The 11,309-nt window shown below is 45.4% G+C and overlaps 1 protein-coding gene across 1 annotated transcript in view; it reads left to right on the top strand.

Annotated features, from left to right (window-relative positions):
* Positions 1 to 8,917: 8,917 nt before the first annotated feature.
* The window catches only part of LOC310861313 (A-type voltage-gated potassium channel KCND3-like), a gene marked incomplete at both ends in the record, with an annotated part of 247,838 nt that continues 245,446 nt past the window's right edge, over positions 8,918 to 11,309 (top strand). Inside the window, 2 exons of the mRNA XM_083768723.1 lie at positions 8,918 to 9,376; positions 10,500 to 10,724. Of these exons, the coding sequence (XP_083624849.1) occupies positions 8,918 to 9,376; positions 10,500 to 10,724 (684 nt within the window). The remainder of the gene's footprint in view (positions 9,377 to 10,499; positions 10,725 to 11,309) is intronic.

The following is an 11,309-nucleotide window of genomic DNA, read 5'->3' as shown; positions in this document are numbered from 1 at the left end:
TGTGTGTGTGTGTGTGTGTGTGTGTGTGTGTGTGTGCACGTGTGCGCGCGTGTCTGTGAGATCAATCTCACTTCTTCACGCCAGCCTCCTTGCGCTCAGCTGCAACAAGGAGATAGAGAGAGAGGGAGAGAGAGAGAGAGAGAGAGAGAGAGAGAGCATTAGCAGAGCAGTGTCTCTCGCCCAGCCACTCAGACTCAGCTGTGTGAGAACAGAGAAGGTTGGAACAGAACAGAACAGTGAGTGAAACCAGCATTGTGCCAAATTATATCATTGTGCCCATCTTTATATTTCATAATAATAATAATAATAATAATAATAATAATAAACTCACCGCTCTGGAACGCTTCCTCCGTCAGGATTATAGGAGCATCTTTTGGGGTTTAAAACTACTTGGATGTTATTTACAGAAACAACGCCTTGTCTTTCTGTGAGGGATAATACTCAGCACCACGGAGGAGGACACACACACACGCACAGAGCCACAGACACGCGCCCACACACAAGTGGCTGGAGAGAAGCTGTGTTTGTGTTGGACGGACACTTTACATTAATATCGGTAAGTTGTGACATCAAATATCTAAGGGTCCATTTGGTTACGTTAACACTAGACCTAACTATCATAGTGTTTATTGTATAGCCCAGATATTTTAGCAGATATCACACATGTTTTGGCTACTGCGTTTTATTTGGTTTTTACACTTCTGTTTGCAATGTATTTAATTAAATGACCAGGACGTGTTGTTGTCCTGCTTTTGATGCTAAATAATTAACGAGGCAACAGTTAATTGTTCTTAATTATAGGCTATAATTAGGCCACCGTTAAGAGCCGCGTTTGTTTTGTGTTTAAATAATTTAAGCAACATTTTCAGTGATGTTGCTGTTGACACACACACACACACACACGCACACACGCGCACGTGCTCTTTCCGCGTACATGTGGTTAATATGAATGACAACACTGTGTAACGGTCACACAGACTGATGTTCAACAGGTTTCTGGGTCGCTGCTAGTCGAGTTGGTATTGCTGGAGCTACTGGTGGCGGCGGAGGAAAAATGAAACCAAATGGACCGGCACGGGTCCATTTGGTTTCATTTTACGCTCTCAATTGAAATAAGATCTACTAATTAGGGTGCCGTTTGGTTTCATTTTACGTTCCCAGTTGAATTAAACATCTACTAATAAGGGTCCATTTGGTTTCATTTTACACTCTAGAGAGATCTAATAAGGGTCCATTTGGTTTCATTTTACACTAGAATTAAAGATCTAATAAGGGTCCATTTGGTTTCATTTTACACTAGAGTCAAATATCTAATAAGGGTCCATTTGGTTTCATTTTACACTAGAGTCAAAGATCTAATAAGGGTCCATTTGTTTACTGCAACTCTCCATATCATTTAGCTGATGGGGACCACCTGGAACCCCCTCAAGGACCACCGTTTCTGAATTCTTTGCCACGTGGGGCTAATTTGCATAGTTGTTTTCCTCCCAAAGTAAATATTAAAATCTAATAAAATGCTCCACATCCATTTCCCTTTAACACAATGAGCGCCGGGATTTCTTTCAAAATAGGAGCTTGTGCATGGTGCCGGGCAGATATGGTAGCTTTTACTCTGAAAGTTCAGAAACCAGTGACATTATCGACGGGGAATCCAGGCTAATAGAAACTGCATGCTTTCTATTTCTGAAAATGGCGAAAATGGAAGCCATCGTTCTCACGATAATAAAAATATATGTTTAAAGAAAATCGGCCTAACGATGATGTCACTGGTGCATGGTTTTCTGAGCTGTCCACAGCCCTCCTATGAGACACAGACTGGTTTCTGAACTGCCCAAAGCCCTCCTATGAGGCACAGACTAGTTTCTGAACTGCCCACAGCCCTCATATGAGGCACAGACTAGTTTCTGAACTGCCCAGAGCCCTCCTATGAGACACAGACTGGTTTCTGAACTGCCCACAGCCCTCCTATGAGACACAGACTGGTTTCTGAACCGCCCACAGCCCTGCTATGAGACACAGACTGGTTTCTGAACTGCCCACAGCCCTCCTATGAGACAGACTGGTTTCTGAGCTGTCCACAGCCCTCCTATGAGACAGACTGGTTTCTGAACCACCCACAGCCCTCCTATGAGACACAGACTGGTTTATGAACCGCCCACAGCCCTCCTATGAGACACAGACTTGTTTCTGAACTGCCCACAGCCCTCCTATGAGACACAGACTGGTTTCTGAACTGCCCACAGCCCTCCTATGAGACACAGGCTTGTTTCTGAACTGCCCACAGCCCTCCTATGAGACACAGACTGGTTTCTGAACTGTCCACAGCCCTCCTATGAGACACATACTGGTTTCTGAACTGCCCACAGCCCTCCTATGGGCGTGTGTTTGCGACTGTGCATGCGTGTGTGTGCGCGCGACTGTGCGTGCATGTGCGTGTGTGCGTGCGTGCGTGAGATCAATCGTCACTTCTTCACGCCAGCCTCCTTGCGCTCTGCTCAGCTGCAACAAGGAGAGAGAGAGAGAGAGAGAGAGAGAGAGAGAGAGAGAGAGACAGAGAGAGAGAGAGAGAGAGAGTAGCAGACTAGCAGAGCAGTCTCCCTCGCCCAGCCACTCAGACTCAGCTGTGAGAGCACAGAGGCGGATAGAACAGAACAGAACAGTGAGAGAAACCAGTGTGTTGTGGCAGAGAGCTGCCTTTATATTTCATAATAATAATAATAATATTAACCACTCTGGATCGCTTCCTCCATCAGGATTATAGGAGCATCTTTTGGGGTTTAAAACTACTTGGATGTTATTTACAGAAACAACGCCTTGTCTTTCTGTGAGGGATAATAATCAGCACCACGGAGGAGGACACACACACACGCACAGAGCCACAGACACGCGCGCAAGCACGCGCCCACACACAAGTGGCTGGAGAGAAGCTGTGTTTGTGTTGATGGACACTTTACATTAATATCGGTAAGTTGTCACATCAAATATATTTGGTTACGTTAACACTAGACCTAACTATCATAGTGTTTATTGTATAGCCCAGATATTTGAGCAGATATCACACATTTTTGGCTGCTGCGTTTTATTTAGTTTTTACACTTCTGTTTGCAATGTATTTAATTAAATGACCAGGACGTGTTGTTGTCCTGCTTTTGATGCTAAATAATTAACGAGGCAACAGTTAATTGTTGTTAATTATATGCTATAATTAGGCTACCGTTAAGAGCCGCATTTGTTTTGTGTTTAAATAATTTAAGCAACATTTTCAGTGATGTTGTTGTTGACACACACACACACACACACACACACACACACACACACGCCGCGTACATGTGGTGAGTATAACGCTGTGTTGTTGTAACGGCAGACAGAATGATGCTCAACAGGTTTCTGGGTCGCAATAGTCGGTACTGCTGGAGCTACTGGTGGCGGCGGAGTGTAAAATGAAACCAAATGGACCCGCACGGGTTCATTTGGTTTCATTTTACGCTCTCAATTGAATTAATGATCTACTAATTAGGGTGCCATTTGGTTTCATTTTACGCTCTCAGTTGAATTAAACATCTTCTAATAAGGGTCCGTATGGTTTAAATTTACACTCTAGAGTGATATAATAAAATAGGGTCCTTTTGGTTTAATTGTACACTATGGTCAAAGATCTAGGACTCCATCATTTAGCTGGGGACCACCTGGAACCCCTCAAGGACCACTGTGGGTCCCACTGGTTGGTTGAGAACCACTGTTCTAACACTTTGCCACGTGGGAAAGATTTACATATTTTTCCCCCCCAAAGTAAATACAAATAAAATGTAATGCTCCCTTTAAAGGACAACTTCACCACTTTTCAACCACTTTTCAACCTATCTTCATATAATTGGTCCTCACTAATGTTGATGATAAAATCTACATACAAGGAGGAGGGCTGTAGACAGTTCAGAAACCAGTCTGTGTCTCATAGGAGGGCTGTAGGGAGTTCAGAAATCAGTATGTCTCATAGGAGGGCTGTGGGCAGTTCAGAAAACTTTCTGTCTCATAGGAGGGCTGTGTGCAGTTCAGAAACCAGTCTGTGTCTCATAGGAGGGCTGAGGGCAGTTCAGAAACCAGTATGTCTCATAGGAGGCCTGTGGGCAGTTCAGAAACCAGTGTCTCAGGAGCTGTGGGCAGTTCAGAAACCAGTATGTGTCTCATTGGAGGGCTGTGGGCAGTTCAGAAACATGTCTGTGTATCATAGGAGGGCTGTAGGCAGTTCAGAAACCAGTCTATGTCTCATAGGAGGGCTGTGGGCAGTTCAGAAACCAGTATGTGTCTCATAGGAGGGCTGTGGACAGTTCAGAAACCAGTGTCTCAGGAGCTGTGGGCAGTTCAGAAACCAGTCTATGCCTGGGCTGTGGGCAGTTCAGAAACCAGTCTGTGTCATAGGAGGGCTGTGGGCAGTTCAGAAACCAGTCTGTGTCTCATAGGAGGGCTGTGGGCAATTCAGAAACCAGTGTCCCAGGAGCTGTGGGCAGTTCAGAAACCAGTATGTGTCGTATGAGGGCTATGGGTAGTTCAAAAACCAGTCTGTGTCTCATAGGAGGGCTGTGGGCGGTTCAGAAACCAGTATATGTCTCATAGGAGGGATGTGGACAGTTCAGAAACCCGTCTGTGTCTCATAGGAGGTCTGTGGGCAGTTCAGAAACAGTATGTGTCTCATAGGAGGGCTGTTGGCAGTTAAGAAACCAGTATGTGTATCATAGGAGGACTGTGGGCAGTTCAGAAACCAGTGTGTCTCATAGGAGGGCTGTGGGCAGTTCAGCAACCAGTATATGTCTCATAGGAGGGCTGTGGGCAGTTCAGAAACCAGTATATGTCTCATAGGAGGGCTATGGGCAGTTCAGAAACCAGTGGATGTCTCATAGGAGGGTTGTGGGAAGTTTAGGAACCAGTATGTGTCTCATAGGAGGGCTGTAGGTAGTTCAGAAACCAGTGTCTCAGGAGCTGTGGGCAGTTCAGAAACCAGTATGTGTCTCATAGGAGGGCTGTGGGCAGTTCAGCAACCAGTCTGTGTCTCATAGGAAGGCTGTGGGCAGTTCAGAAACCAGTCTGTGTCTCATAGGAGGGCTTTGGGCAGTTCAGAAACCCGTCTGTGTCTCATAGAAGGGCTGTTGGTAGTTCATAAACCAGTCTGTGTCTCATAGGAGGGCTGTGGGCAGTTCAGAAACAGTCTGTGTCTCATAGGAGGGCTGTGGGCAGTTCAGAAACCAGTATGTGTCACATAGGAGGGCTGTGGGCAGTACAGAAACCAGTATGTGTCTCAAAAGGAGGGCTGTGGGCAGTTCAGAAACCAGTGTTTCAGGAGCTGTGGGCAGTTCAGAAACCAGTATGTGTCTCATAGGAGGGCTGTGGGCAGTTCAGAAACCAGTCTCTCGTCTGTCTCATAGGAGGGCTGTGGGCAGTTCAGAAACCCGTCCACCTGTGACATCATCGATGGGGAATCCAAGCTAATAGAAACAGCATGCTTTCTATTTCTGAAAAGTTGCAATGCGATAATGGAAGCCATAATTCTCATGATAATAAAAATCTATGTTTAAAGAAAATCGGCCTAATGATGATTTCACTGGGTGGCCGTTTTCTGAACTGCCCACAGCCCTCCTATGAGACACAGACAGAGTAGAAAAAAAAATCTATATGGCAGGAAGGCTGGAGGGGTTCAGACAAACTTTGGAAACACTGGCCCAAAATATTACTTTCACAGCTGGCACAGGTCTCTAGCCGCCACAGAGAGCATGCATTGCTTTTTAACTAGGCTAATTAAATTAATTAAGGACATTAGGCTTAATTCATCCCCTCTGTGATGAGATGCAAAGTATTATTAAAAATAAGAAAATGCTCCACATTCTTACAAATGTGAGGGACTCGAATGTGAGGACCTGATTTAAAAGAGAGTGAGTGGCCACTCCTTTGTGCCTATGATGGCCCCGGTGCCTAAGGTCTCCGGATAACGGAGAACTTGCCAGTTTACCAACTCGCTGCAGCGAGTTATGCTAACATGCTGTCTTCATCAGTGTAGTATGTCACTCACAGATGTTATAGTTAATTTCCAAAATATTTTGTGCAATTAAATGGTCAGCTAGATAGTGATACAGAGTTGAGTATGATGAATACCGATTGATTGATTGATTGAATGATTGATTGATTGATTGATTGATTGATTGATTGATTGATTGATTGATTGATTGATTGATTGATTATTTATTTAAGTGTCATGCTTCCGAAAAAGCCCAGCCCATATGGACTTACAGGACACTTTTTACAGTTTACATAAACAATGACAATGACAATAACGACATGACAGTTTGCAAACACAGTAGCCTATACCAATGATAAGTAGGCCTACCAATTCAGGATATGTTTACAAATTCATTACATTGTTTCTGTACTTTGGTGTTTAAACTTTAGCATTCCTTCTTCATCTAGTGTAAACTCTAAACAACTATCCTCTCTCTCAATCCAATGCAATTTAAATAAAGGTGAAGTAAAACTAGAATGCACTAAATCGCTACAGAGTTCTCCTGATAACAGGTTGCCTTGCCCTGCATTCGATTACAGAGCATTGCAACTCAATACAGCCAGGGGTTTCTGAGAAGAGTATCTTTTCAGGGTAATTAATTCATTTCTTGACTAATTCATTAAGGAAATCCCTCCCTAGCTGTGATATAAGACACAAGTTCAGCCTGTGTCACTCACCTCGTATCCTGGAAGGAAGGAAGCAGACACTGTGAACACATCAATTCTACATGAGTGATTGTTCTTTCATCTTCATTTGCATTAACAGTGGTTTTCATGTCATCTATTATATATTGGACTCCTATAGAGCTCATCCCATGGTTCTGCCTGGTTCACGGAAGTAATTTCTCTATGGAGAATAACATGGGCTCATCTTAAAATCATTTCATATAAGCATTGTGGTCCAAAAAATAACAGCTGTCTGTGTGTTGTTGTCAAGGAGGTGTCTCTCTATCGTTTGCGACAGTCAGTCACTCATACAGTCTGTTTCTAGTGAAAATGTAACTAATTCAGCAGCAGTAACAATAGCGTTTTCTCTCAGTCAGTTGATTCTTCATATCCATAAGAGTGAAATGACCTGGATGACATTTATTTTTCAAACACAGTTCTCATATGAGGCGATCTAAAATCCCCCTATGGGGATTATAATGCAAATAAAAAGTACATGAACCCGTCTGTTTGCGTCCTCTTTATTATTGGCGTCAGATTTTGGTGCTCTATGGAGTGTATGAATCCCTTTGAGTTATATATTTCCTACATCTTGAAATGCTATGATGAATTGAAAATGGAGGACCCTGATGTAAACAAGTCTTTTCATGGTTTTATCCTCGTAGCAGTCTTTGCGTTTGACATACATGTATACCCAATTCTGCATACAGTGAATAAACCTTTCAATCAATAAAACAATCAATCAATCAATCAATCAAGATTGTTGGCTTTTAGCTGTGGTTCTCAACCAGTGGTCCACCAGTGGGGGGTGTTTCCTGGAACAACATATTTTCAGATGGGGGTCGGCAGCCACATGGGTTTTTCTGAAAACTGTCAGGATTTAGAAGACATGTTTTGTAGAATCGTCCTCAGGTCGAAATGGGATAAACCTCCCCCCTCTCTCTCTCTCTCTCTCTCTCTCTCTGTATAATAACATAAGAGAGGTCCTACGGACGAGCCGTTACGTTAGTGACCCTACGAGTGTGCTGTTTGTGTGGAACAAGCTTCTTTCTTGCTAAGATTGGTGAACCGATTTTCCCACAGACGTTTCAGAAACCATTCATTTAAAGATCTGTAAGCCTTGGACAAAGCCAATGACAATAAACAATAAACTGTTGTAACCTGCCCTTTTTTTGTCTTTCTAATTATTTGTTCAACCCAAAATCATGTGTTTATTGTGTCAACTGGGCAATTGGCTTTGACCGACGCTTACAGGTTTTTAATGAATAGTTTCTGAATCGTCTGTGGGGAAAGAATCTATTGGAAATTCTCTTCCGGGACGCTCGTCGGGGAAGGGACTGCCATGCAGTGATCCTTGCGGCTCCGCCCCTTTAGAGCAGACATCACCCTGGCTGGGCCAGGCCCGAGTGGAATAGTAAGAGTGGCAACACACTTTGATCTCGCCGCAAGTGGCCCACACATTGGAAATATCCCATTGAGACAAAGTGGGATGCCTATGGGCTATAGTTCCAAACATTGGAACTATATCCCATTGAGATAGAATGAGCACTTCCGCATTCCATTGTTACAATAAAGATGATTGTGATTCTGATTCTAGCGGTAATATTACCTACTTGTTAACAGCTTGAATGCCTTCAATTATTCAATTTACGGCCGTCTTTCAGACTAGACTGCCTATGTTTAAAGTTACCTTTGAACAGCCAGTGCACTGACCACTGAGTTGCTTGTCATGAAAATCCACATTAAAACGGTGTCATTGCTTGTTATAGAAAACAACAACAACAGGCCGGACGGGGCAGCCGCGAGCTGCTTCCCATAACCCTTTGCACGTCGGAGCGACGGACCTTATTGCGATGACGTCATCAAAACGCGTCTCATATCCCATTATGTCCGGTGGATTTCCCATATGACTTAAAACTGATTAAAAACGTGGATTAAACAATGAAAACATAACTCGGGCAACTCATTCATCGCAGGGAAAGTGTTCTACATTTAACTCAAGCAACTCGTGAATGGAACTGAATGGAAAAATAGAAAACTGTGACGTGAGGATGTGATCACTGTGATTCCAGATGGTGAGTGAGCTGAAGAAGCCAAGCCGGTCGTGAAGGAAGGAAGGCGCCGGACCGCTGGACTCGTTCCCCCAGCCGCCGCCCGGCGCCCCGCGGCATCCTCCTCAGCTAGCAGCTAGCATCTATCCGCTAGCATGTCGGCGGGGGTGTCGGCGTGGCTGCCCTTCGCCCGGGCGGCGGCCATCGGCTGGATGCCCGTGGCCAACCTGCCCATGCCCGTGGCGCCCGTGGAGAAGGGTGGCGGGCAGCACCACCACCCTAAGGACGAGCTGGTGGTGCTGAACGTGAGTGGCCGGCGCTTCCAGACGTGGCGGCAGACACTGGAGCGCTACCCAGACACGCTGCTTGGCAGCTCGGAGAAGGAGTTCTTCTACGACGAGGCGTCGTGCGAGTACTTCTTTGACCGCGACCCCGACGTCTTCCGCAGCGTGCTGAACTTCTACCGCACGGGTAAGCTGCACTACCCGCGCTACGAGTGCATCTGCAGCTACGAAGACGAGCTGGCTTTCTTCGGCATCATACCCGAGATCATCGGAGACTGCTGCTACGAGGAGTACAAGGACCGCAAGAGGGAGAATGCAGAGAGACTGCAGGTAGGAAAGGAGCAAGAGTTGATTTTCACAGCTTTTTTTATTGTCCTCAATGCAACCGAAACGTTGCATTGAGGACAATAAAAAAGCTCTTGAACCAGCAAGTGGCAGTGTGCGGGTCTCCCTCCTCCTCTAAAGATCTTAAGATCTTAAGGGCCGATTCATACTCCTATTTTAGAGCCGAATAAAAGTCGGTTCGGCGCTGTAGAGCCTACAATTTGACGTAATTTGAGGTTCGGGGGGGCGGGTACCGTCCTAAAGTCGGCTCTTCGGTGCTACTGAAAATTTCTGACGGGCCAAAATCATTTCGGCACTGCAGCGCCGAAACAGCGGTAAAATAGGAGTATGAATCGGCCCTAAGTCGAGTGTGCGGAGGTCTTCCGTTCAAATAGATTTTGACAGCAAAACACGTTATTGCAGAGACCAGGATTACTGCATGTTTTTTGTGAGGGTACACCTACCCTAGGGGACACGACACAATAGATTATTAGTGTGCCCTGACCCCCCTTCTCTCGGAAAATGCAGATTACATTTTGAGTTCTAAGCACATTTTCATCATCGCGATAATATCCATCCATCCGTCTTCAACCGCTTATCCAGTATCAGGTCGCAGGGGCAACAGCTCCACCAGAGAGATCCAGACTTCAAGGGTCCATTTGGTTCCAAACTATCATTTAGCTGGGGCCCCCCTGGAACTCCCTCAAGGACCCCTGGGGGTCCCCGCACCCCACTTTGGGAAGCACTGATCTAAAAGACCACCCCTGGGACCCGGGAGCCATTACATTGAAAACCTATTTATTTACATCACTGAGTTAATCTAAATATTCTTTTGACCACAATAATGACATGTAATTAACCCCATCTGGGCGGGAACCCCTTTTGGTGTTTTTAGCATTATGTTATGCTTTAGCTATTGAAAAATAGCAGATCTACAATCTACGAGCTTGTAGATCTGCTATTTTTGAATAATTGTGAAAATGTGGTGCAAATCTTGAATATATATTCATTCAGAGCTAACGTTTTTAACTCACATCTTTGCTTCACATAGGGTTTTCAGAAAACTGTCAGGACATGAGAAGACCTTTGTAGAATCAAACTAAATGTTCCATCCCTCACCCCACTACAGGACGACCTGGACGACGAAAACAAAGACGTGAAGCCTCCCAACATGACGTTCAGAGAGGGCATGTGGCGAGCCTTCGAGAACCCTCACACGTCCACCATGGCGCTGGTATTCTACTACGTCACCGGCTTCTTCATCGCCATCTCCGTCCTCACCAACGTGGTGGAGACAATGCCCTGCGGCACCGCGCCCCACCACAAGGAGGTGCCATGCGGCGACCGCTACACGGTGGGTTGAGTTTTTTTTTTAAACATTGGTCCAGTTGCTAAGCAACGCCGCTGTCACCTCCAGCACCAGGATATTTGCAAACGGCCCCATAGACCTCCGTTCAAAGTAGGATTTTCAAAGCCTTATAACTCTGAAAATACGAGCGCTGTCCATGTATGGTGATTGCCATCCATCCGAGGTTCGGATGTCATTTGTGACTTTGTACCGCATCGCTCCCGACAGGTTAACGTTTCTGGGGAAAGGTAAAAAAAAAAGAGCGTGAGCTAATGATAGGCGATGGTTACAATGGTGGTCTGGAGGCTGTATAACAGGATGTGGAGGCTGGTAAACAGGATGTTGACATGAGCAAAAATCACTGAACCGGCTGGCAAACTACACTCTGCTGGCCTACCAGCATGTGCACTTAAGCCTCTCCAGCTGATCCAAAATGCAGCAGCTCGCTTGGTCTTCAACCAGCCAAAATTCTCACATGTCTCCCCCCTGCTCCGCTCCCTCCACTGGCTCCCGGTCGCTGCCCGCACAGAATACAAAACTCTGATGCTGGCATTCAAAGCAACCAAAGGTATGGCTCCCCCATATCTTACA

The sequence above is a fragment of the Protomyctophum parallelum genome, assembly GCF_964188405.1.
Source record: "Protomyctophum parallelum genome assembly, chromosome: 7".
NCBI lineage: Eukaryota > Metazoa > Chordata > Actinopteri > Myctophiformes > Myctophidae > Protomyctophum > Protomyctophum parallelum.
The sequence above is the reverse complement of the archived record's forward strand: the minus strand, read 5'-3'. Positions and strand labels throughout refer to the sequence as shown.